The 27,820-nt window shown below is 38.0% G+C and overlaps 1 protein-coding gene across 1 annotated transcript in view; it reads left to right on the forward strand.

The window, feature by feature from the left end:
- The window catches only part of MMP16 (matrix metallopeptidase 16), a gene marked incomplete at both ends in the record, with an annotated part of 194,047 nt that overhangs the window by 141,207 nt on the left and 25,020 nt on the right, over positions 1 to 27,820 (forward strand). Inside the window, one exon of the mRNA XM_082015426.1 lies at positions 2,585 to 2,802. Within this exon, the coding sequence (XP_081871552.1) occupies positions 2,585 to 2,802 (218 nt within the window). The remainder of the gene's footprint in view (positions 1 to 2,584; positions 2,803 to 27,820) is intronic.

Raw genomic sequence — 27,820 nt, forward strand, 5'->3', positions numbered from 1 at the left:
TTTATTGGTTGTAATACTAAACAGTTCCCTGGCTGTACAAAATTTGTGGTTCCAGAAAAACCCTTTTTTGTGATCAATACAGCAAATTGATCTCAAAAGAATGTTATTACCAGCCCAAGATTTTGAGCTACCTAGGGGGAAAAAGGCCCAATTCTTCAAAATGTGTTTGTTTAGTGTTTTTGTGGCCTGATACAAAAGACACATGTGATGTAAATAAATTCTGCACTGAATTCAATTTGACAAGGCAAGATAGTTGAAAATTTGAAAAAAAAAAGGCAAAACAATAACATTATTCTGATTGTGGGTTGAATGTAACACTAATTCCCATATTACTGTTCCTTACACGGTTTTGTTCTTGGTTTTAAAGACTTCGATTCTGTTGTTATCTATCTCTTAAATACTCTGGGTTTTTTTTCCTTTAAAAATATTATCTATTTTTCCTTCCTACACTGAAAAATATATGGTATCTGTACATTAACGCTATGTATCCCGTATATATAATTTGGAATTACCTTGCTTAGTATTCCCCACTTAATTCTGTATTGGATTCAATTTTGTACTCACAATTATTTTCAGCTTAAAGGTTTGTCAGGTTTATATTGAATATTATCAGGGCCTTTCCTTGTTTATGTTCACTATTAGAAAAGACAATTATGATCATATAGAATTACTGCTAACTAGAACTCTGCAGCCTCCATGGTATTTTGCATTAACAAGCTTTTTAAATTATTATATTAACAAGCGCTGATATATATCTCCATAAAGCATAAATAGTCATTTCAAAATGATTGGCCAATCTAGTTTTGTTTGGTTGGTATTTTTCGTGTGTGATTAGCTGGAAGGAAGGTTGTTTCTCATGACCTCATAAGTTAGTAGTCTAGACTTAAGGGCTAGACAAGAATATTTTGCTGAAAACTAACTGCTAAGCTCTAACAGCTGTGGGCTATACATTAGGAGAAATGTGTTACCCCTGGGAAGTAATATCTGACATCACCACCAAATGGAATATGAAAACTTTGGTTTGGGATTAAAAACTTTCCAACATGAGCTACTGCAAACTGATTCCTTTTCTCCCTTTAAAATCAAGAGGTGATCTGGAATCGTATGCCTCAATAAAAATGTCACACCTATTAAAATAATTACTCTGGTCTGCAGTATTCCTTGAAACACCATTATTAACTGTAAATTATAAATGTCACAAACCTTAAAATTGTAAATTAAATAAATGCCTTATTAAATTGTATGACAACCATTTGGTCAGTTTAATATTTCCTTACATAGCTAATTTTGTTCTTAGAAAAGTATCCTTTTTTTAAAAAAGTATCAGAAACTCAAATGCCATTTATGCAGCTTTAAAGTTGTCTTACTGTTCAGAAGTCCTCGTGAAGCTGGTCATGCAAATGATATCTATTTTTTAAAGTCAAAATTGAGTACGTATTTAAATGATTTGGAGACAAGTCTAAATAGAATGAGCAAAATTGAAGTGTTCATCTTGTTTCCAGAAATCTCACTAATCCAAGTGAAAATTCTTATTTTTTTGTACATGGAATATATAAATAAATGTAGTAATACATGTAGAAAGGGAAAGGCATTTTCAGTACACCCATTGCAAGTAATTCAAGTATGCCATTAGGGTTATGAACAAGCATCTGTCTAGGATGGCCTTTTGCCTTTCAGGTAGAGAAATTATGATTGGGATAGTTATTCAACCTGTCCTCAAACTCTGTATACTATGACAGAAAATGTATTTGAAAGGAGAAAAATGTTTTAAAACTGCTGTACAGAGTTTTAGTTTTTTACTTTAGTTCTTTTTAATCTATTTATCCTCAGAACATTTCCTTTAATTCCCAGGTATCTAGCTTTGTAAGATTCACTGGAAAATAGAAATTAAAATAAGAAGTAATTAATTTCAGAATATTGAAGAAAACATGTGAATTATGGTTTTGTTTATGTGGATGCCTAGGATTTGAAATCCATTTTCAAGAACTCCTATACATAACAAGGGGCATTGGGGAAAACTGGGAATGTTCTGTCACTAATGAACATGACATTACTTGGCCTACAAATTGGGTCAGTAGAAAATATCAGGTATGTTACATATGCACATATGCATATGTGAATTTATAAGTGGAAGTTAAAAATATGGGTCGAAAATCCATTGAGTCCTGATGATCTTATTAAGAACAGGTGTTTTGTTTTCCTTTATTTTGTACAATAGACAATGATTCTGTTTTAACAATTCTTACTAAGTTGATAGAGTATGTGCTATGAATTACTTCTCATCTGAAATGATGGTGGACTATGCATCCGTTGCAGGTTTTATTGAAACGTTATTCCAATAAAGAAGGAAGATTCTCGATAGTGAAAAGTAATTATTTTCTTCATTTGTGCCTTGGTTTTATGGTAGTTATTCGTTATGACTTTCCCTTCCCCTTTAACAACATGGGAAAGGTATGTTAGGTCACTTTTTCCATTCCCCTTCTCCTGTAGGATTTGCACTGCTTACACCAGGTTTTTGTTGTATTTCTTCTTGGAGTGCCACTGGTGGGCATTTAAATTACATCCTGCTGCTATATTTTTAAAGGTCCACCTGACAGGATCCCACCACCAACGAGACCTCTGCCAACAGTGCCCCCACATCGTTCAATCCCTCCAGCAGACCCGCGGAAGAATGACAGGCAACCTAAGCCTCCCCGGCCACCCACTGGTGACAAACCTTCCTACCCCGGAGCCAAGCCTAACATCTGTGATGGGAACTTCAACACTCTGGCTATTCTTCGCCGGGAAATGTTTGTTTTCAAGGTAGGAGGCTGTGAATTTTTCAATGTTACATCAAATGCCTACATTTCTCCTTTTTTTTTTAACAGCAAACTCTCACTTGTCATGACTCCACTTTCCCAGCCTGCTCACAGTTAGAAAGTTCAAGAAACAAATTAAAAAATAAACATGCACATGGCTTAAATGTCTAGCAGAGGACTGCTGTAATGTTCTATTTTGGGAAAATACCCATATCAGCAGAAACTGTAATGTCTCAAAATGTAAGGGTAAATAAATGCTGCATGTTATGGAGAGATAAAAAGTGTAAATCTACTCACCAATAATAGGAATTATTTTGTTGGGAATACAACCACATCCAGACGTACAGTAGATATTGTGTCTGCAACGTTTTGGGTGCGTGTTTTTTTTTTTCATGGAGCTATAATTTTACCTCTACAATTACATCTGCCCTTTACAAAGGAAGTTTGTCATTGTTTTGTGGTTGCATTGAAACCACAATATCTAAGTAAAGGTCTTTGCCACAAAAATCTTATTGCAAATGTGTCATAGTTTATTTCCATTCATCTTCTTGCTCTGAGCTGAAAATGTGGTATATACAATGAATCAAAATAAACAAACTGAAGTGAAAGACAATCTTTTGCTAGAAGGATTTTGCTAAGACTCATGGATGTCAAAGCTATCTTAGGAAGATATTTAGCATCTTAAGAGGATGATCTGCAGTATGGTTTCCAGAAGGCATTGAATGTTGAAGAATAATCACAGAGTAATTATTATTCAGTCTCTTAAATCTTAAACCAATTTGCTGACAGGTAGCGCTGTGCAAATTTTCCACAAAGAAACAACAGGATAATCTATTATTTTGAACTACTGATGTGTCAAATTTGCTTAAGCAACAGGCAGTGTGGGATCTTTGTTTTACAAATATATTATATGATTCTTTTTTACTTCAACATTATAGGTAGAGAAGAAGGGCTTTTCACATGGGTAGGTAACACTTTTCCCTTCAGCAGTAGTGTAAGTGCAAGGGAAGTGCAATGAATTTGTCCCAAAATATGAAGTTCCCAGTCTAATGGTTTTTGTTGTCCTTTCTGATAGGACCCATTTCTCCCCTATATGTCTTCTTTTTATGTAATCTATCACACCAGATAAATGTCATTAGCAACGCTACTCAGGCTTTTACTTTCTTTAGCATACCTAAAAAGATACGTACAAATAGCTTTACATGAACTCATTCAAAATTATTGAGCTGTCTTCAAAACACAATAGGCAGGAAATATTTTTCCCATAAACAGCTGAGGATTTTGCCAGCCCTGGGGATGTCAGCCCTTTTCATTTGAATAGATGGTATATCTTCAAACACTGTGAGGTCCTGAACCATCAGTCTTTTCACAACTAAAACTCAAAGGTTAAGGAAGAATCTAATTTTCTAACTTGACATTAAACAGGATATTAAAATACCTACTTCAATCTCATGTCATCCACCTCAAGAGCAATAGAACATATTCTCATTTATTTTAGACATAAATCGATAAATATTGAAATGCTATCCCACTAATACAAAATTTGCTGTCTAGCCAAATCTGTGTTCCTGGATAAATAGATTCACCACCATTCCTAATCACTCTTACCTATTCTGATTGAAAATACAAATTAAGTTTTCTCCAAAAATGTTTACTGTTTACTGCCTTAACATTACCTATTTATTACACAGTTTGTATGCTTACTAGTGTGCAAACTGTGTTTATGTTCCAAAATTAAAACACCATTCATGATCCACACCCTAATGAGGAAACACAGTACAACTTTGTCAGGGAGAAACGACCAGTAACAGAGTGTTTACAGATTTAATCTGACTCTCCAAAATGAAGTTGCTGCAATCATAAAAGCAACGTGTTGGAAAGGGAAGAAAGAGATGATCTTTGTCCAGATTAACTTCTTTAAGGGTTCTACAGTTCCCCTTTTCTCCTCAGGGTACCTGTGAGCATGGCAAGGCATGAACTGGATTAGCATGCTAATAAATGGAGTTTACTTAAGTATACAAATCTTGACTTTGTAGTCTGAGTGTCTTTGAATGCGTGAGTTAGTAGGCCTTAACTTTCTGGTTTGTACATTAATTTGTTAGTAACAATTTTTGTCTGTTAAAGGAGTTTCATTGCCTGTTTGAGATTTTGGGGCAGGGGGGCATGTTTTTTGGTGTATAGGGAAGAGTATGAAAGGAGCAGGAAAGGGGAGAAGAATTAGAAAAGTCAGGGTTGTTCCTAATTTTCAACTTTGCAGAATCTCAAGGGGGGGCGGGTTATAAGGAAAAGCTCAGCATGTCAGACTGTAGCAGGAGCAAGGCAGGAATTGATTCTCAGAAGGGATAAACAGGAACAGGGACAGAATATAGGGAAAGCATCCAGCAATGGAGGAAAGAAAGCTGGAGGTTCTGTGATCTGACACAACCAAAAAACTAAACCTCTTTGCCCTTGCCCTTTAATGCTAGCAACAAGGATGGACTGGGAAGGCACGAGTGATGGGCTGAGCGCCAAGTACAGAGGGGTGGAGAAGAAAAGGGGATTGATGGCAGTACTGTACCAGGTGGAAACAATTAAAGAATTATGACCTTCATTGGAAGAATTATTGCTGGATAGTTCCCAGATGAGTTAAATTAATAAAGTTGGAGGCTAATCAAATGATATCCTTTTCTTTCTTTATCCACAGGTCTGTAATGATTGTGTAGTGGCAGATTTTATTGCCTTCTGAATGGCATGTATGCCATGTACCAATTTCAAATTGAAAACAGACACTTTTTTTATCTCATGGGCAAATCTCAAGCTCAGGAGCTCAATTTGTTTAAATAATCCCTGAAATTGCTCGGGAATTTAGCCACAGAGCTGATAAATGTGAGCCCTTTTGAATAATTAAATTTTAATTTAAACATAAAACTGAAGCACAAAAGATAACAGTTTGAGATATACTGTGGATTTTCGTAGTAATGACAAACAATATTAATTTCAAGAAGATTGTTTTTTCTTGGCTGTTGAGCTATTAGGTATACTTGAGTATCAGAATATTAGAAACAATTTCTATGTTCAGTCAAATTGATGAGCTTTGTCTGTGGTTTTAAGATTATCTGGCACTCTCAAATGAATATACTCAGAGTAAAACTGGATTCCCCAATGATGACCAAATAAAATTTGAATTTTGCAGATCAATTGTGTAGGTAGAGATGATTTGATTTCAAGGAAGATAAAATTATTTTTCATCAAATATACATAGATTACTGACATGTAAATGTATTGTCCCAAAAGGACTTCCTCCTGAATTCTTTAAATTAGATGCCCATAAAATGCCCCTGCTAGCTGTAAGGCGTGGGGACACAATATGCTATAGAATAGTAGTTAAAATCAATGTATTGTAACTATAACTGGTTTCAGTTATCATCAACTGATATTTTAAAGTGTATGAAGTTTATCTTAATTGAATGCAGTTTTTTAAATACTGCTATTATTTAATACATGCTTGAACTGGTATAAGCAACCATCAGGACAGAAGAATTTCTATGCCAAAATTCATGAGTGCCAAGTTTTTATCTTAAGATTCCAGTTAGCTTCTTTATTTATGATGAATGCAATTAGTATTTAGCTGTTACTCTCATTTTCAATCTTTTCTCCAGCTATTTTCTCCCTCTGTTTAGTTAGAACTCCCCTGGGACACCGAAAATGGCTGAAAATGGAGAAAAACAAATTGGTCTTCCTTTTCTGGGAAAGTTGTGCAGAGTGGTATGACACTGTCTGCCTTTAAAGGAAAAACCTCCCAGCCATTGTATATAGCACTATGTGGTATCCAACAATACTGTCTTTTCCTTAAAGTCTCCTGAGAGTACCTCCAGGGCTACTGAGTCATGAAAATGAACCCCATTGTCTAAGGTCACCAGAAAAGATTCAGTAGTGAAGAAATTTACAGCATATATTTCCACTTTCTTCCTGTGTTGTGTGCAATTCACACTGCTTTTCCAATCTGTAGCAAAACAATTTTGAATATAATCTAGGATGTCCTATCAATAAAGGTACTTATGTTAACACCTTCTGAATTTTTACACAGTTAAAAGAAATGTTCAAGGGAGCCAATGGTTGCACAGAGTGTATTCTCTCAAAGGATGCAGATCAAGTAATGCTGGTTGCTTATTCTGTTATTTTTGAGGTGTGTATAGCTTGTGTTTAGTAAAGCATGTTTTCTACGTGCTGATTGTTCCTTGGCAACAAAATTACCTCTAGCTCTGCTTCAGCAATCTGTGTTACTGCTGTTAATACCCTTTTCCTTTATGTCCTTTTCAGTTTCACAGATTTTAAAACAATCGTTAGTTTTTTGAACAGGTTACATCTAGAAAAGTAAGCAGTAAATGTGTGGAACTTGTCCTGCATAATCAGCAAGTTAGAAGGACGGGTCACTGCTCTTTGTTTCTGTGACACAGGCTTTTGCTTCACAAGGTAACATTTCATAGAAGTTGCACTGATCCTTTCTTTATTTAATGCTAAATCCTTAAGAAACAAATGAATGGATCCTATATATTCCATAATGTTTTTAGTATTCACGTTGGAAAAATTAACTCACTTCTTGAAGAATGTAATTTTTAACAACTGTCATATAGTAGTGTGTTTGTTGAAATGTAATGTAAGTATAAGAGAAAGAAGCCTGTCCATCAGACAAATAGCATTTACAGCTCAGAGGAATGTCTTCTGAAATGTTAACATTACAGATGGTAGAATATGGAACCAATTTTAGGAAGGCTTTAACAGGCTGTGTTTTACTATTTTATAGTAATTTCTCCACAACTTGCAGAAATTTGTTTTCTGACTCTTCATCTGCTAAGAACCACTGTAAAAACATTTATGATGTGCCAAACAAGCCAAGCCAATTAGGCTGTCGTTACCCTTTGGCATTAGTTTAGGCTGCAGTTGCTTTCGTACATAACTGTATAGATGCCATTTAATATCCCTTTCATAATTGTTTATTTATACAGAGTATGCTGTTAAACACAAAAGGAAAAAAAACCCAACCTGTTTCTTGATATGTGTTAAACACATGAGGAATTTTTAAAGCATTTTAGCATTGGCTATTTAATCATAACTGGTAGGTCTAAAAAAAAATGTGTGAGACAGAGGGAAAATACTACTAACAAGAAGTAGAGTCAAAGAAACACCTATAGTATGATACTTGACTCCACTGTATTTGAAAGCAGACGTTTTTTCAAAGCTCTCCTGGTCTGTTTGTGTAGCTGGCTTTTGTCATGTGATGCTGTGGATGTCTGGGCTGTCAGTTGCAGCCTGGGAAAGTTCAGCAGAGGATGCTGTGGAAGTAGACACTTTGGAATCTGAGATGGAAAACCGCTTAACATCTCAGCTGTAAAAGACTGGGAACAGGAGGTCAGAAGTAGGTAAGTCTGCAGAGAGAGGACCCCTTTCCCCCTACTTTTTATATCATTATTTTAGAAGGAACAATCTGGTGGAATTTGTTGGTTTTTAACTCATTAGGGAGGAGAGATGCTTTAATTCAGGTTATCACAGAATAGAATCATAGAATCTTTGGGTTGGAAGGGACCTTTAAAGGTCATCTAGTACAACCCCCATGCAGTGAGCAGGGACATCTTCCACTAGATAAGGTTACTCAGAGTGCAATCCAAACTGACCTTGAATGTTTCCAGGGATGAGGCAGCTACCACCTCTCTGGGCAACCTCCATCCTCGTTGTGAAAAATTTCTTCCTTATATCTAGTCTAAATCTCTTAACTTTAAAACCATTACACCTTTTTCTATTACAGCAGTCCCTGCTAAAAAGTCTGTCCCCATCTTTCTTATAGACCCCCTTTAAGTACTGGGAGGCTGCAATAAGTTTTCCCCAGAGTCTTCTCTTCTGCAGGCTGAACAACCCCAACTCTTTCAGCCTTTCCTCATAGGAGAGGTGTTCCATCCCTCTGATGGTTTATATGTTGTTATCCCTCTGATCAGTTATATGTTGAAAAGGAAAGTGAAAACCAACAAAAACTCAGTGGTGGCCTCAGTGTATCACAGTAGACCAAACCCATTGGAAATGTACAGGATGGATGTTTTGTGACACAAAACCAAGTCGTAGGATGTCAAGAAGGAAACAAGCAGGGACATGCCGGAATACTAAAAAGTCATAGCTTGTATATGTTTGATAAACGGATACTTTCACTGGCAGATGTAAAAATATTTTCCAAATGTTACCTAAACCTTTCGGTGTGCTCCTAAGCTAGGGAAGGGTTTTAGCCAACACATTTCACAGGTTTAAAGTGGAAAGCACAGTCTGTTCATCCTTGTATGGAAAGTAGGTAGTATATTCCATCCAGCTGCAGAGGAATGTGGAAAAGAGTATAATCACCTGGGTTATAACTGTACTGCAATAGTTCAGTTAAAAATCCTTCTACCCTCTCACCTTTTAAAAAATTGTCTTAGACTTATTGCATAGTTTTATGTCCATTTGAAAGATGGCAACCCAGTCATAGCTATACTTATTATATAGCACCTACTAACCTACAGATATATTTGTACACATATAAATATTATGTATAGAAAGTTCTAAAAAATTATAACTGTATTATTAGGGCTTTATTTACAAGAGCATTAGTATAATGGATATACATGTTATTGAAACTTGTAAGCAACTTGAACTGGTTAACAATCTGTACTATCTGGCTAATAAAATTCCTATTATTCATGTACTAGCCCATTAAAAAGTGTAACCTTTGCAGGATGCGTGACTCGGTATCTTCAGCAGGGCAGAAGAGAGAGTACTGTTTTTTTTTCCAAAAGGCTATGTTTTCATTGGCAAACAGTGTGGTGTAAAAGGATTTGATCAGTAGCAGAGCAGAGCAGATGGTACTGAGCTCTTCTCATGTCCATCATATGTGCTTTGCTTTTAATTAACTACAATCTTTCCTTTAAGGCCAAACAGTTCCACTATACATGTGTTTCATATTTTTCTGAAGGATAGCTATCCCTTAGACATCAGCATCTTTGACTGTGGACCCCTCGAGAGTGTACCACACAAGTGTTTCATCTAATGCAAGTGGTGCTACCATTGTGTTAACATGTAATTGCTCACACCATCTTGAAACAAATAAACCCTCACATGTAAACACATATTGTTATTTCTCCTCATACCATTTTTTGCATGACATGATGGTACCTGTCGCTTGACTACCTCTGTACTGTGAGTTTAGATGATGTGCATTGCAATACAGACCAGGGATACAAGGTAGATTTAACAGCTGTGCCAAGGCATCACCTTGGCCTTATAAACTAATATCCTTGTGAATGTTCTTTTCTCTGAGAGAAAAACAAGGTAGAATGCCTTGTTTAAATTGAATTTAAACATAAGAAAAAACCTTTTTCATTGTAAATCCTTACAGCTTAAACACCGGAATAGGTTGTCCAGAGAGGTTGTGGAGTCTCCATCTTTAGAGATACTCAAAAGCTGACTGGACATAGACCTGGTTAACTGTCTGTAGTTGACTCTGCTTTGAGCAAAGGATGCGGTTGGATCTCCAGAGGTGTCTTCCAACCTCAACCCTTCTGTGATTTTGTGTAACAATTGAAATATGAGCACTAAAAAGGCATAGCCTCCCAAAAATTTCAGTGCTACCTGTTTTCCCCACTTTCTTCCAAAGGAGGGGTTTATTTCTTCATATTCTCCCAAAACCTCCAGAGGTCCCTTCCAATCTCAGCCATTCTGTGATTCTGTGAATGCACTGAAATTTGACTATTTCACCCACTCATTTTCCAGTAACTTTTGGTCCATCATCTCTTTCAGGGTATGGCCCTCACAGGCCATATAGCTAGTGAGATGTGGTCAGGAGACTGTTTTGTGACTTCTGTATTCAGCTCAGAAGAAGAGACCAGGCAGAGGAGATTGGGGTGTGTGGCTGCTGCTCACAAAGCACTAACACAGGGACTGCAGGGGAGGGAACGACCACCCCTTCCAGATGTGCAAGATAGATCCTCTGCTTTCTTCTTTCCGTGTCTCAGCTTTCAGGGGAAATCACCCTCCTTTCTAGGGTTGGGCTCTGGGCTAAAACACTTTATTCAAAGACTGACCCAGTCCTGCCTCTGTCAGACTTTCACCATCTTGAGATGAGCCATTACTACTCACAAGGTGCACTCCCTACCCCAGAGAGTCCTCACAGATTAAAAAGATGTACTTCAGACTCTTCGAGAGTTTTCACGATGGGGTGAACAGACACAGAGTTTTACAGAGATACTCAAGTACTTGTGTGAATCCATACACAAATATGGTGATAGGATTTGGGACAATGTCATAAAGGTTTTGAGAGTTAAATGTGAATCTCAACAAATTTTTATTTCTGATTTAGTTTTAATCTAATAAATACTGAAAAATGTGAGACTAAGTATTTGTAAATCATAGGCAAAAATTCCAATAGTTAGTAATTCTTCAGAGTACTTTTTGGGTTTTTTGTTGTTTTTTTTTTTAATAGAGCAGAATTGCTGGAATCTGAGGATCTCTGTTACTCTCTTTATGCAAAAGGATAGAGTGGGTCAAATTTTTGTATATACTTAGGAAAGTATGTGTAACAATACTGAATGAAAAAGAGAATTATGAATTTTACTTAGTTCCACAAAAATAGTCCACAGGATCCTCCAACAAATGATAGCATGCTTAGATGTCGTTACTTGTGTATTTAGAATTGGTTTTTTTCTTAGTCATTGAACAAAACTGTTACTTTTTTCTCTCTGTATGTCAAGAGGCTGTTCTGAAATCTAGTTGACCATTAATTTAATTGTGCTTTCGACCAGAACAAGTTTTACATACTATCAAATGCAAGAAATACAGAACAATTATAGCTCTGCATAGCATTATTAAATAAGTGAAAGACATTAAAAATACAGATAAACAAATGCACATGAAAGACTTTGATCTGGCAGGTTTACTTCTTATGAATAACTCAAGCCTAGACAGAGAATCTCAGTGGGGAAAATATACGCACATAAGCCCTCAGTGACTAATCACTTGAGTACAGACTAACGATGTGAATTAAAGTTGAAAGATCAAATCCTGATTATTTTTTTCCCCCTCACAGGTAAAATATTTATTTGTTACAGTCAGAGAATCCTGTGACCCTATTAATTTTTCACATGTTATTTTACTACAACTAAAATGACTAACAAAAAGCTTTAACTGAATACTAGTGTACAAGACGTATTTAATTGTGTAGAACTTGCTTGTTTTCAGAGACTCAGTGTTTGAGTGAACTGGTTAAAAATATTTCATTGGCAAAAGAACAGAAAAAAACGTTATTGACAAAAAATAAATGCAAAAACTCACAGCAAGGAATAATAAAAAATTACATGGAGGCATATCTTCACTTTTGTATGACTAGCAAGTGTTATTTCATAATATTAACAATACATTTTAATTGGGGCTACGTCCTAATGGATAAAAAGGGAGTAATTGCAGAAACACTTCAAGCATAAGGCTTAATTAAAATTTGTTGTACAAAATTGTGTCCTTTCAACTAATTTAGGTAAACGTTTTTGGAAAAAATTGGAATGGCTTGTAATGTAAGCTTTTTCAAGCAGTCGTATCAATCAGTCTTGGAAATCTTTGTTTAATCTGATTTACAACTAAACCTTTCTATTCCAGAAATATTTGTGTATTTTTGATTTCTTTGTTTCTTTTTTTCTTCCCTTTCAAGGGGTTGAGGGTCCAGAATGCAGAAGTTTAGCAAGCATTGAAATGAAAAGAAACTAATCTCATTTGTTACTCTGACTTAGTCATTTCCTGTGCAAAACACTGCACTACTAAACAGTTGAAGTCCTAAGTAACTTAGAACAACATCCATGTTTATTTTTTCAACAAATCAGTGAAACACTATTCACAATATTGAAAAACTATTGAAAAAGTTATAATCAAAAAGTTATATATATATATATAAAAGTTATAATAGATATTTTTTTAAAGCCTATATTTTCATGTTTTTTATAAACTATAACTTGATGGGTTTTTTTAAGTGTTGCTTTCCTTGCCTACTGAGTGAAAACTTGGCCTGTTTGAAAACAATGGGAAAAAAATTCCACTGACTGTAATAGATTCAAGATTTCACTCAGAATTAAGTGCATGACATGTAATTCCTCCCTTTGACATGACAGGACGACTATCTATTTTGAGTAATATGGATTAGGTGAAATAACACAAGAAACAGCAGATTAGCTTGCAATACTAAGCATATGAAATCAGAAACTATTTTCCTATATAAAATCAAATTTGATGATACTACTTGTCCAGTCTATAAATCCAAATGAGACAGGGATCATTTTAACTAATGGTTATGCAGGTTGGCAACGATGAGGTTGCACTAAGAAACCCAAAGGTAGTCCAAAAGGACTTGAGAGCACTGGGGCGACTGGTCGATGGGAGCGGGAGCACAGGTAGTGTTTTCGTCAATCCCTTCAGTGACAGGGAAGAACGCTGAAAGGAACAGGAAAGCACACCTGATCAACACGTGGCTCAGGGGCTGGTGCCGACGTCAGAATTTTGGGTTTTTTGACCACGGGACGGTTTACACAGCACCGGGCCTGCTCGCAGCTGATGGAGTGCAACTGACGCCGAGGGGCAAAAGGATTCTTGCTCATGAGCTGGCAGGCCTCATTGAGAGGGCTTTAAACCAGATTTGGAGGGGGGAGGGGATAAAACTGGGCTCACTAGAGTTGAACCTAGGGGTAGGTTCAACGTGCTAGAGTTGAAATCGATAGCCCGGCTCAGGTGCATCTACACCAATGCACGCAGCATGGGCACCAAACAGGAGGAGCTGGAAGCCATTGTGCGGTGGGACAGCTATGACGTAGTTGCCATCACAGAAACATGGTGGGATGCTTCTCATGACTGGAGTGCTGCAATGGATGGCTATAAGCTCTTCCAAAGGGATAGGCAGGGAAGGAGAGGTGGTGGGGTGGCTCTGTATGTTAGGGAGTGTTTTGATTGCATAGAAATCAAAGATTGTGAGGACCAAGTAGAGTGCTTGTGGGTAAGGATGAGGGGGAAGGCCAATGAGGCAGATATCCTGCTGGGAGTCTGTTACAGACCACCCAACCAGGATGAAGAGACAGATGAGACATTCTATAAGTGACTGGCAGAAGTCTCGGATTCGCTGGCCCTTGTTCTTGTGGGGGACTTCAACCTACCAGACATCTGCTGGAAGTATAACACGGCAGAGAGGAAACAGTCTAGGAGGTTCCTGGAGTGTGTGGAGGATAACTTCCTGACACAGCTCGTGAGTGAGCCCACCAGGGGAGGTGCCTTACTGGACCTGCTGTTTACAAACAGAGAAGGACTGGTGAGAGATGTGGTGGTTGGAGGCCGTCTTGGGCTTAGCGACCACGACATGATAGAATTCTCGGTTGTGAGGGAAGTAAGGAGAGGGGTCAGCAAAACTGCTATCATGGACTTCCGGGGGGCAGACTTTGGCCTGTTCAGGTCACTGATTGAGAGAGTCCCTTGGGAGATGGTCCTGAAGGACAAAGGGGTCCAGGAAGGCTGGACAGTCTTCAAGAAGAAAATCTTAAAGGCGCAGGAGCAGGCGGTCCCCATGTGCCGTAAGAAGAGCTGGCAGGGAAGGTGACCGTCCTGGCTGAACAGGGAGATTTTGCTGGGACTCAGGGAAAAGAGGAGAGTTTATCACATCTGGAAGAAGGGGCAGGCAACTCACGAAGAGTACAAGGATCTCGTTAGGGCAAGCAGGGACAAAATTAGAAAGGCAAAAGCCCAGCTAGAGCTCAGTCTGGCTACAGTCGTAAAGGATAATAAAAAATGTTTTTACAAATATATTAACAACAAAGAGAGAGGCAAGGAGAATCTCCATCCCCTACTGGATATGGCGGGGAACATTGTCTTCAAGGATGAGGACAAGGCTGAGGTACTTAATGCCTTCTTTGCCTCAGTCTTTAATAGCCAGTCCAGGTATCCACAGGGTATTCAGCCCCCTGAGCTGGAAGACGGGGATGGAGAGCACAATGTACTCCTCATAATCCAGGAGGAAGCAGTCAAGGACATGCTAAACCACCTGGACACCCACAAGTCTATGGGGCCTGATGGGATCCACCCAAGAGTACTGAGAAAGCTGGCGGAGGAGCTTGCCAAGCCACTCTCCATCATTTATCAGCAGTCGTGGTTAACAGGGGAGGTCCCAGAAGACTGGAGGCTTGCCAATGTGACGCCCGTCTACAAGAAAGGCCGGAAGAAGGATCCTGGGAACTACAGGCCTGTCAGCCTGACCTCTGTGCTGGGGAAGATTATGGAGCGGTTGGTCTTGAGAGTGCTCACAGGGCATCTGCAGGACAACCAAGCGATCAGGCCCAGCCAGCATGGGTTCATGAAAGGCAGGTCCTGCTTGACCAACCTGATCTCCTTCTATGACCAGGTGACCCACCTAGTGGATGAGGGAAAGGCTGTGGATGTTGTCTACCTGGACTTTAGTAAAGCCTTTGACAGCGTCTCCCACAGCATTCTCCTGGAGAAACTGGTGGCTCGTGGCTTAGACAGGATTACTCTTTGCTGGGTGAGGAACTGGCTGCACGGCCAAGCCCAGAGAGTTGTGGTGAACGGCATTAAATCCGGCTGGCGGCCGGTCACAAGCGGTGTTGCCCAGGGCTCGGTTCTGGGGCCGGTCTTGTTCAATATCTTTATTGATGATGTGGATGAGGGGATCGAGAGCTCCCTCAGTAAGTTTGCAGATGACACCAAGTTGGGTGGGAGTGTTGATCTGCTGGAGGGTAGGAGGGCTCTGCAGAGGGATCTGGACAGGCTGGATCGATGGGCAGAGGCCAACTGTATGAGGTTTAATAAGGCCAAGTGCCAGGTCCTGCACTTCGGCCACAACAACCCCATGCAACGCTACAGGCTTGAGGACGAGTGGCTAGAGAGCAGCCCGGCGGAAAGGGACCTGGGGGTGCTGGTTGACAGCAGGCTGAACATGAGTCGGCAGTGTGCCCAGGTGGCCAAGAAGGCCAACAGGGTCCTGGCCTGTATCAGCAATAGTGTGGCCAGCAGGAGTAGGGAAGTGTTCGTGCCCCTGTATTCGGCACTGGTGAGGCCGCACCTTGAATACTGTGTTCAGTTTTGGGCCCCTCACTATAAGGAGGATATTGAGGTGCTTGAGCGTGTCCAGAGAAGGACAACGAAGATGGTGAGGGGTCTGGAGCACGAGTCTTATGAGGAGCGGCTGAGGGAACTGGGGTTGTTTAGTCTAGAGAAGAGGAGGCTGAGGGGAGACCTGATCACTCTCTACAACTACCTGAAAGAGGGTTGTGGCGACGAGGGTGTTGGCCTCTTCTCCCAGGTAACTAGCGATAGGACAAGAGGAAATGGCCTCAAGTTGCGCCAGAGGAGGTTTAGATTCGATATTAGGAAAAATTTCTTCACCAAGAGAATGGTCAGGCATTGGAACAGGCTGCCCAGGGAGGTGGTGGAGTCGCCATCTCTGGAAGTGTTCAAAAAACGTGTGGATGTGGCGCTTCAGGACATGGTTTAGGGGACATGGTGGTGCTGGATTAATGGTTGGACTTGATGATCTTGCAGGTCCTTTCCAACCTTAGTGATTCTGTGATTCTGTGATTCTGTGAATGATTTGACATATCTGTCCGGTGAAAATATCTTCACTGAGTGACCTGTATTAGGTCAAAGGTTCATAAACGCCAGAGTTCAACCCTTTCCCATTCTCCCTAACAGTTCACCCGGTCTTCTCCTCAATCCTATCATGATGGAGCCTTTGCTGATGTTTTGGAGTGATGTCTGGCCAGCCCTTTATAACACCCACATTCATTTACTGCTTCAAATTGTACATTCCCAGCTTATCTGTAATCAGATGCAATTTACAATATTGCATATTAACTGTTAGAAATTCCTTCACTTTCTTCATGATCTACTCCCTGTATCTGAGTGACAATGAGCAAAGACAATCGAGTATCTACCATTTTCATGTTTGCATTCTCATGACAACTGTCACTGTTGGCTGCTCTTTCATGGATATGTCACTCTTAATGGCCTGATTTTCTCTTTGGCCATTGCTGTCAACTTCAAAGCTGAGTCACTCCAAGACCGTTGCTGTTTGCCCACTGATTTCAGTAGGAATTTCTCCAGTCTTTTTATAATCCTGCCATTTCCATGGGGAAGAAGATTTACTTAGCCTTGTCCCATACTACTCAAATCTAGATTTGGTACCCAGATTTTTTTTATATTTGTTGTCAGCACAATTTCCTAGATCACAAGCATTAAACTGAGATCAAACAGCATATATTAGTGTCTTAACCTGCAGCAGCTTGAATACAAAATAACCCACATAGACTCACAGAGTTTCTTATGTTCCCTCTTTTCATATATCAGCTTATCAGAGCTTATTGCTTGATTCATACCCTAAACAACAGGAAGGATTGAGTTATCAGCAACATATATTCAACTCATGTTATATATTTTAAAACTTGAATTTGGCTATGTCCTGGTCTGCACATCTTGCTCTTTACAAGTGGTTTGTGTGGAGTTTTGTAAGCTCTTTGATTATACACAAACAGCCTCTTGTTAGTCCATTACCTAAGTGTTTGTTAGCTACTTCATTAGTTTCAATCTGTCTCAAAATACTTGTCTCCTCAATTGCACAATACAATAGCTAAGTTTTGGGGCATAAGATTGGGACATTTTGGCCTCCGGAGAATTGCATTAGTTGACTAATGGCCACTGAGGATAATACAGGAACAAAAAAGGAAGCTTAACAGAAATAAATACTTCTTTGCCTTTAGAAAGGTTGTATAAAATTACATGCATTCTTACATTGCTTACAAGTGTCTGGTTCCTTTTGCAAAGAAACCACAGCTCTGACCTGAATAACTACATGTTTTCTACTTTGTGATTTCAGAAATCTTACATGTAGGTATACCAATCTATGCAATTTTCAAGGCTGATACATGTCTTTTCACATCTATTCATTATAGGTATGCATCTGTGGACAGAGGTGGGATAGGGTAGGTCCTCTTGCATTTCACCTCCACAGAGTATGTAAAAGGAGTGGGATATGCTCTTGAAAGACTCAGCCTGGTTGGAGAAGCTTCAGTCTCCTGTTTATCCATGTATTGTCCTAAACTACTGTAACCAGAAGGAAATACTTAGTCACTGTGTCTTGCTCCCACCTGTGGTTCTGACATGACTCATCAGGGCACTGCACCTTCTTTCTGTCTCCTCAGAGAGTCCATGCAATGTGCAGTGTGGGGAAGGCAGGGAGACAGGGTGAGAGGTAGGATAAGCACATACTGCACCTGCACTTAGGATCACATCAAATTGTATCTGTACAGCAAAACCATGAAATTTGGCTTCAGTGGTTATGAAGCTTCAAGGGAGGGACATGATTATTTTATGTCTTCAGAGAGATAACAAATGTCAACGTGAGAGTTACTGAAACAGCTGTTTTCATGCACTGCACTTGTGTGTATGACACATACATTGTGGTTTCCATCACCTCATGCTATGCCCTCACCCACCGACATCCATCTTTCTCTACAACTTGTAATGTTGCTGTTCTATTAGGAACATTTTGCCCAATTTCATTTGTTCTTTAAAAGTTTTTTTCCTCGTACTTTCCTGTGAATGCTTTCCTATTATTAGTCATAGAGTCATAGAATCATAGAATCATAGATGGTTTGGTTTGGAAGGGACTTTCAACGATCACCTAGTCCAAACCCTCTGCCATGGGCAGGGACATACATATGTATGTGGAGAGAAACACAGATGTGTATGAATTCATGGGTACAACAGAAATATGAAAAGACAGGTGATATAGTGATGAGTCATATAAATAATAATATTGGCATAGTTTAACCCCAGCCAGCAATTAAGCAGCACACAGCCACTCCCTCACTCCCCCACAGTGGGACAGGGGAGAGAATTGGAAGCATAAAAGTGAGAAAACTCATGGGTTGAGATAAAGACAGTTTAATAGGTAAAGCAAAAGCCACGCACACAAGCAAAGTAAAGCAAGGAATTCATTCACTACTTCCCATTGGCAGGCAGGTGTTCAGCCATCTCCAGCAAAGCAGGGCTCCATCACACGTAATGATTTCTTGGGAAGACAGACACCATAACTCCGAACTTCCCCCCACCTCTTCCTTCTTCTTCGCCCCAGCTTTATATACTGAGCATGATGTCATATAGTATGGAATATCCCTTTGGCCAGTTTGGGCCAGCTGTCCAGGCTGTGTCCCCTTCCAACTTCCTGTGAATGCCCAGCCTCCTCGCTGGCAGGCCAGCATGAGAAACCGGACCTTGGAAAAAGTCCTTGACTTCTTAGCAACAACTGAAAACATCAACTTATCAATGTTTTTTCATCCCTAATCCAAAACTAGTCACATACTAGTTTCTACAAAGAAAATTAACTCTATCCCAGCTGAAACCAGGATACCAATTCATTCTAGAGTAAAAAGATCACTGCTTAAAGGAAATGAAAACTGTATTACATCTAGAAATAATATTTTGAGTACAAATTACTGTGTTCCTACAATATCAAAAATAGGTTTTTTTGTAGTTAGTTTTGGCTAATCTTGGTGGCTATAGTTTGTTACTCCCTTGTCTTCACAAACTTTTGGCCAACAAGAGTGAATGATAATGACCCATATTTTATTTCCACAGTGAAAAGAGACTTAAAAGCTCCTTGTAGCTGGAAATTATGCTAAACGATCTCCTAGACATGCCATAGTTCACAAGCCACAGACTATGTAGGTGAACATTTTATTTTACTGAGTGAATCCTCTGTTCTCTGCTTGGAGTATTTCAATCTTCTTTGTTTGCCGGTAGGATCTAGCTAGGATAAAGAAACTAGAAACAAGTATTTATGGCTTTGGCTTAATCATAATTTCTCCGTTGGACTTCTTTCAATGTTTTCCCTGCCTGCATCTGAAAATGTTGATGAAGCAGGTCATAGAATCATAGAATCGTATAGAATCGTAGAATCATAGACCAGTTTGGTTTGGAAGGGACCATCCTTCAAGCATGTCAATCGTCCCATCCATCAGGCATGTCAACCACACAACTCAATTTGGTGTCATCTGTAAACTTGCTGAAGGTGCCCTTGATCCCACTGTCTATGTCATTGATGAAGTGGACAACACCACTTGTCAGCGGTCTCCATCTGGACATTTAGACATTAACCACTACCCTCTGTATGCAACTATCCAACCAATTCCTCATCCACTCAACAGTCCACCCATAAAATGCATATCTTTCTGATGTAAAGAGAAGGATGTTGTGGGGTACTGTGCCAAAGGCCTTACAGAAGTCCAGACAGACAACATTTGTAGCTCTTCCCTTGTACATGATGTGGTCACTCCATCATAGAATGCCACTAGGTTGGTCAGGCAGGACTTGCCTTTAGTGAAGCCATGCTGGGTGTCTCAAATCACCTCCCTGTCCTCCATATTCTTTAGCATAGCTCCTAGGAGGATCTGTTCCATCATCTTCCGAGGCACAGAGGTGAGGCTGACAGGTTGGTAGTTGCCAGGGTTCTCCTTTCTTCCCTTTTTAAGTATCTTCTCTTGGCTTGTCGGTAATTTTTGGTTATCAGGGCCCATAGCCTCCATTCCATGCTGATTTTATCACTATGTTTTGGGGTAAAAATAAAGAAAGGGAGTTGAGTTTGCTCTCCTCTGGCCTTTTCGATTTTCAGGGAGTGCCCGAGCTGTTACAGAGCATCTGATGACTCGGACATATTTGTAGGAGTTGTTAAAACAGTCTGCTTACCCCTCAGGCAGATGATGAAGCACAATATGACAAGTGACAAAATGATAAGGGCAGACAAGTAGAGAAAACACAATTATTCTGATTTCATTAGAATGGTTGGTCTGTTTTGCTTGGACAAAAATAAGTCTGCCCTGCACCATTTTCACTTATTTGTATGTCTGTTCTTTACAAGTGTGGAGTCAACAGTTTCAGACTAGTGAGAAATAGATAGAGTATAACTCTGAGAGGGAAAAAAAGTTACAGAAAAAAAAGTAGGCACACAAAACCAAATATTTCTTATTCTTTTCTCATGACCCAAGATAGATAGCAAATATAAATTACAAATAACAGTGTAAAATCCTTAATTTTTCTGTAGGATCCCAGGTGGTACACTTGGTCTTCTCCAGGAAGGAGATTTCTGTTCTAGGGTCTGTGCTATTGTTAGTAAGACAAAATAGCATAGTGCTAGAGGATATTGTGCAGCTGGTAAAAGGATCTTGAAAATACTTTTATGCTGATATCCTGTCTTTTTCTAGGGAATTGCACGTTTTCAAATCCTCTTGAAAATTTTATTAAAGGGGAAAAGGTAGCTTAAGGTTCTTGATTTTTCTTTTTTTTAATGAAATGATAAAGAGGCTGTGGAAGAAAAAAAGGGTGGAAGAAAAAGGGTGGAACAAAAGTGGAGAGTATGGCATATAATATCAGCGATGATGTGGGGAATGAAGGGAGTTGTAAAATTAGTATTACTGAGCTTTCAGATATAAGAGGCTCACGTTTGTTAGATTTAAGCTAGCAAACTATCATAGAAAAGTATTGGTTATTTAGTTTCTCACAGAACACATCAAGAGTTAGTGTAAGAGAAGTACCAAGAAGTAGATGTTTGTAAATGGAAAAGGAGATTGAACTCATTTGAACATTATATCCATCATATATCCTGTGACATTTCTAAGAACCATGATCATATGTCGAAACAGCCTGTATAAATGCAGGCCTGTTAGAAAGCCAATATTCATTCCAACTCAGTTTTACACTATTATTTGTACAGAGACAAGGGTAGCTACTGCAAAGCAGATATCTTCACCTCATATTGTTATACAACTACTTTTTAAACTTTTTTACCCCTTTTCATTGTTTAGCCCCTAACTATATACCTGCCTGGTTTCAAAGATGGATCTATCAATAATCCCTTTTTTGAATTATATTACATAGACAGGTGCATGTATTAATGAATGAAAACATGCCATACTTTTTGCATTTCAGTCATCATTGTTAGAATATTTGCAGTTTGAATATGACATATACTGAGGCAGGACACTTTTTTCTCAATACCAGGAGAATGTTTTTCAGTGTTAATGAAGAAAATTAGTAATTTTTTAATAATAAGAGATGCCCAATTTTCTTATCTTTCCATAGTGCAGAATGCACTATTATTCTATGAACTCATGTGAACTCCCCATGGGTACAGGCAACACAACTGTATTCAAGAAAATTTGCAAATGGTTTTGTAGGCTCAAGTGCAATCATTGGTGGGGAAATAAACAGTCAGCTGCTCTGTAAAGGTCTAATGTTCATCCTGTGGATGAAGGGTTTTGTGCAGTAGTTCATGTGCATTTGCTGTTACCTACAGAGCATTAAAGGGAATGTGAGCCTTCCAGAGATTCCTGGCTGCAAGCCTAGATTTGATATCTTTAGAGGTCTTTTTTATGCCTCTTTTATGGCTGTCTGTCTGTTCCTTTATGTTGGATCATCATCATGTGACAATGTGAACACTTTACAGAGTCTCAGTCATTTTAGTTATTTGGGCAAATCAGAATGAATTGAAATGCTGAATTCAGTTAGGAACACAGAAACCCACCCAAAGGGAGTTAGGTTTCTTTTTCTTTTTTTTTAATTGAATCACTTGGCAAAGATAAAGCATTAATGACATGACTCTCATGCCTGAGTTGTTACCATTAGTATTTTCTGGGACACATCAGAAAAGCAACAGAGCTGCGCAATATCATCTCCAGCTGCACCATAGTCCAAGGTCTGTAGCTGTCAGACTTGTAATCCAAATAGAAACACAGGACAAGTTCTGATGTGGAAGATTTTCCAGGAAGAGCCAAGTGCTCTTGGAAGTATATGATAGTGATATAGTATCTGGTGATCTTCCACATAAGACCCAGCTCAACCTATGGTGTTGTTAGGGGTCTCTAAGACTGCTGAGTTTCATGTATGATTTAAGATCTAGTGTCACCCAGCCGCTGGTGGTAACCAAAGACTCCACAGCACATTTTAAAAGTATTCTGCATAACAGTTTATCCTTGAACTGAAAGTGTTCTAGAGATACTTACAGGTTTTGATTGCTTCAGATAAGTTTTGAATGGTTAATATATACAAAGAAAAGAAATAGGTAAATGGCACTGAGAGGAAACATACAGAAGACAGATGGATATGCATCAAAAATTTTATAAAAAGCTCACATGCAATTTAATGAAGAAGTTATAAAATACATATTTTAATAAGACTGAAAGAATTAAAATAAAAGATATAATGAAAGAATTGTTTACTAATGAGAACAGAACTGTAAAAAAATGAGGATACAATATTTCAAAATTAAATATTAACCAAACGTACATCAAAGTGTTCTTAAATTAATTGCTTCCATAGAACATCAAATACTAATAGCAGTCTTAGAGATACTTACTTTAGAATGAATTTGTTCATATGAAATAATTTAAATTTGTTAGTTTGAAATGTAGGGAATATTTTTTTTTCAAAACTATTGTCATCTGCACTGGGAAGGGCAACAGCAATCATATGCTCTTTACAGTGTAGATGGAAGTAAGTTAGTTAGTTACTGCAGTTACTGCACTCAGCTGAGTAGAGACAGGAAAGGGCCAGCATTTAAATCAAGACATATCTTCCAAAAGAGAACTATAGCCTCTGCAAATAAGGCTATGTTCAAGCCTGTTTCCTTAAAAAGATAATAATTTAAAAAATGCTAATAGGCTCTTTGGGCATTTTTTTAAGCCTAAGATCTATATTTAAGAGCTGTTTTTCTTTATGTTTCTGTGTATGTCTTACATATTCAATATTCAACATAGCACACAGTATTTGGATATACTAATAGTCAAACAAATAGATGTCTAAAAGCAATTCTGCACAACAAATGACCAAACTGCATGAGGTACTTGTCTGAATATTTTATTATATTTTAAGTAGAGGTAATGCAAGTTCACAATATTGGACAATTTTTTCATATATGCCTTATAATATGCAAGATATTTAGCAAAATTTCAACATACAATACCCAAAATAAACTTCACAGTTACATTCTAAAAATATTGATAGTTTTGTATTCCTTTTACATTGATGATTTTAAACAAAATAACACCTCTTTGAAATAGTTGAACAATTTAGGTTGTCTTTGAAATGAGAATTTTTATTTAATTGAAATTACTACAAAAAGTCAGGCGAGGTTTCAGAGGGATTACCAATGTTTTGGCTAATTGACCATACTTTAGAATTTGATGTTGAATGTAAAGGAGGTATTTTTGTCCCAGCTTCAGTCATAGTTACACTTGTTACACCCTGTCATCCTGATGGTGCAGAAACCAGAATCAGACTTTGAATAAGCAAGAGTGCACATTACAATTTTCTTGTATATAGTGTCCGTGAAAGAGATCTATACAGAAGTTTATACATGAGAGGGAAAAAAGAGGTTTCTCTTGTAAAGAGAGCCAGACTGTATATGGAGTGCTGTAGCCCTTTGACTCTTTTGGAAAAAGAAATGTTATTTTTCATATTTTCCCTAATCTTTGAAGCTTAATTTCTGGATTACTGTAGGGCTTTTTTAGAAGCATAGCTATAGATTTCAGCATGAGAAATGAAAAACAGTTTTGTAGATATCTCAAATGAACAAAAGAGTCTATTCAGGTCAACAGTTAGGACATAATGAAGCCAAGAAGGTAGATTTTAACAGAAACAAAGACATTTTTACCTTGAACAAATTACTTGACGTTACTTTAATTTTTCAGTTACATGGAAAAACAGATAAGAGCAGATACTAGGAAAAAAAAAATTCTACTCCTGCTACTCCTTAGCAAAGATTTCCTAGATGAAATCACTACATAATTTTTCCGCTTGAAAATGTTTTTAGACCAGTGAACTTTTCATGTCAGTGGCTTAGCTGAAGACAGACACTTTAAAGCAGACTCAGTGTAGTACATCCCATAAACAAGTGGGTAAGTTTACTTGCTCTGAGTCACAGCAGTTCGTTCTTTTGCTCACGGTGTTGGTTAGCATTATCATGTTCCTCAGAAAAAGAATAAGATCATAACAAACAGAGGCTTTAATGTCTGGAGCAGCGCTTCAGTGTCTGATTAAATGCCAATAATAAATGGTAATTAACAGTGGTTAATAAATTGCATCAAGGAAATACATTCCTTGTTTGGGAATGTAAGGAAGCAACAGAACTAACAATAGCATTTGGTGACGTTTTTGCATCCCTTTGTTTTGAATCCAGTGAGCTGGTCTCATCTACAGTGACAAGATGATCAGGAGGTGCAGGATCTCAGCATAGGAGGTGCTGAGGTCTTCCTGAGTGGTGTTAAATGCTCTGACTTATTACAGGCATTCACAGATCACGTTTTTACCCTATTACAACCATGCTGTTTTCTCAAATACATTAGGAAATATGAATTGTTTCTAGAAGTTCAAATAAGTCATCTTCAATGCATTATACATTCATCTGTTAATGAACAGATAACAGTCTTTTTGTAGTTTTAAAGGAACTTTGTTTGTTCTTAATGTGAATCAGCTTAATAGTAAGCTGAACTAAAGTATTCTGTGTGTATAGAATAGCCCATTTAGTTAATTGTTCCCTAGAATGAGCTAGATTGGTAGCATCCGTTTAATGTCTGATTCCAGGCTCACTAGAGCCAATTGTTTTCTGCTGTGGAATTAAGTAGTAACTGAAGTAGGGCTAATTCTATATTGAAAAAAATGCAAAACAGAAAAGAAACATTATTTCAGCAATCATTCTCATAGCTGAATTGTGCTAATATTTTTTCTACATTTAATTACCCTGGACTGTAACTTGTTTTTTCTGCTCCACTAAAATTATTTCACAGGAAGTTGCTCAAAAGCATTTTATTCTTTTTTTCCTATTTGTGGAGTAATATTCTGTGAGGTAAATGATATAAAATCCAAATTTGGAATGTTGAAAATGGATCTTATTAAAGAAATAGTGGAATTCCCCAAATCAGGAGGAAAAAACCTTTAATCCCACATGCTGCAGGCCCCGTATTCCCATCGCTGAGATCCCCTTGTGAAATTCACATGAACTGATGAAGGAAATGTGGAAAAGTGCATTCTGAGGTTAGATCAAGATTTTTAAATGGGCATTCTCAATTCATTTTGACTTAGATGCGATAAATATACCTTGCATTTCCCAAATTCAGGAAGTTTCTTAATACTCCTGTAAAAGTGTGTAGTAGGGGAACTTCATTCTCTCCTGGATCACAGTCTTGAAATATAGTCTCTGCAGATTCTGTCCTCTGGTAAAATTTCTCTGTACGTAACTGGAACTCTTCTTTTTCTGTAAAAGAATAATTTAGAGTTAATTTAAAGCTTGGTATATTATATACCACTGGCGTTTTTTCACAATACTTAGATGGGAAAAAAGTACAAGGATACTCATTTGTCTGAATGTTTCAGTCTGCTGCTCTGGCTTTGCGTAGCTGCTGGGTAAGTTTATTCTTCCATTGTCAAAGGCGTGCTTTTGCACGTGGTCAGAGGTAGCTTATGGGAGAAGACATGGCCCGGTGCGAAACCTTGATGTGTTTTGTCAATAATATTAAGCTAGAGTATTAATTGGAATTCATGATTTCATTAACATTGATTTAGGGCAGAAGCATTATGTTGATCTGCCTTTTTTTTTTTTTAATTAAGTACGCCAAGCAGTGATCCTGTGGAGTCTAGCCATAGTAAAGCTTCTCTCTCTAGTAGCTGTAGATATGAAATTTTTCAGTTTTACACCGCATTCTATATTTTGATGGTGGAATACCCTTAACAGCTCTCTAACATCAACTGAGAGTCTCAGTATTGACTGAGAGAAATTCAGAGAGAGATATTTGCTGTACAATGCAAGGGTATTTCACAAATTACTGGGGGTTTTAAAACATTTTTATAATCTTAGTAAAAATATTATAAATTAGAGTTGTGATTTGTCCTTGTTTTTCACCTATCCCACTATCTGCTGTAAATCTTTTCCTGCCTTGTGTACCTACAGTGAGTTTTAAGAGTCCTTTTAAAATCAGCACAAAACTAATTTCTGTTAAAGTCAGTTTAATCTTCATCTCCAAGTAGTTACAAAAGTTTCCACTTGAAAGGTTTCCATTTTTTTCTTTCTAGCTTTTTGTAGATTTTTTTAAATGTCTATCACATTGGGCAGTCTCTCTGTTTTTAGTGGGTATCATTTGGACCTCTGAGTCAGTGTCACATGTTCTTACAGAATTGCAGGTAGAGTTCATTAGGTATAAAATAAAGGGCAGAGCTCTAGAGATTTTGTAGCAAATTAATGTTTTATTGTTGGCAATGGTTATTGGTCCAGAGATGCAGGAGAAAATGAGGTGCTGAGAGAAGAAAGCTCCATTAATTTTGCACTAAAACCTCCACTAGTTTTTGTATTATGGATGAATTGAAATATCTGGAGATTGTTTTTAATTGTCCTACCCATCAGTTGTATCCCTTAATGAACCTGATAGATGTTTAAGGTGAGAATAAATACTGAAATTGAAATTAATTATTCATTGGAGTACAGATTTAAATGTTCATTCGGAAAAAAAAATAGTATGAAAATTATGCATTTTGAGCCCGATTTTTTTACTCTAATACTCTTTTCCATGCAAGATTCTCCATGTTGTTAATAAAGAAGTGCTTTTAAGAGGAAGGTATTTGCTATGATCATACACAATGTGCTATATTTCAGTCCCTTCATCTAATCACTGAGTTATATATGCACAGGAGAAGACCTAGAGCATTTACTGACAGTGCAGAATGATTTCTGTATAACCTCTGTTCAGTTTGTTTTCTCTAAAAAGCTTAATCACCTTTTTTTCTCCTAAGTATCCCATCTTCTAAATAAAACAAATTTCATAACTCTCAAGTGAGTGCTACTGCTTCTTCATCCTACCATTACTCCTTATTCATATAGTGTTTCTGAAACAACTTACAGTTTCTCCTGTTTTCTGATTCTTAGATATATTGCTCACTTTTCAATTGAATTT

Source organism: Phaethon aethereus (genome assembly GCF_964289735.1).
Source record: "Phaethon aethereus genome assembly, chromosome: 2".
Taxonomy (NCBI): Eukaryota; Metazoa; Chordata; class Aves; order Phaethontiformes; family Phaethontidae; genus Phaethon; species Phaethon aethereus.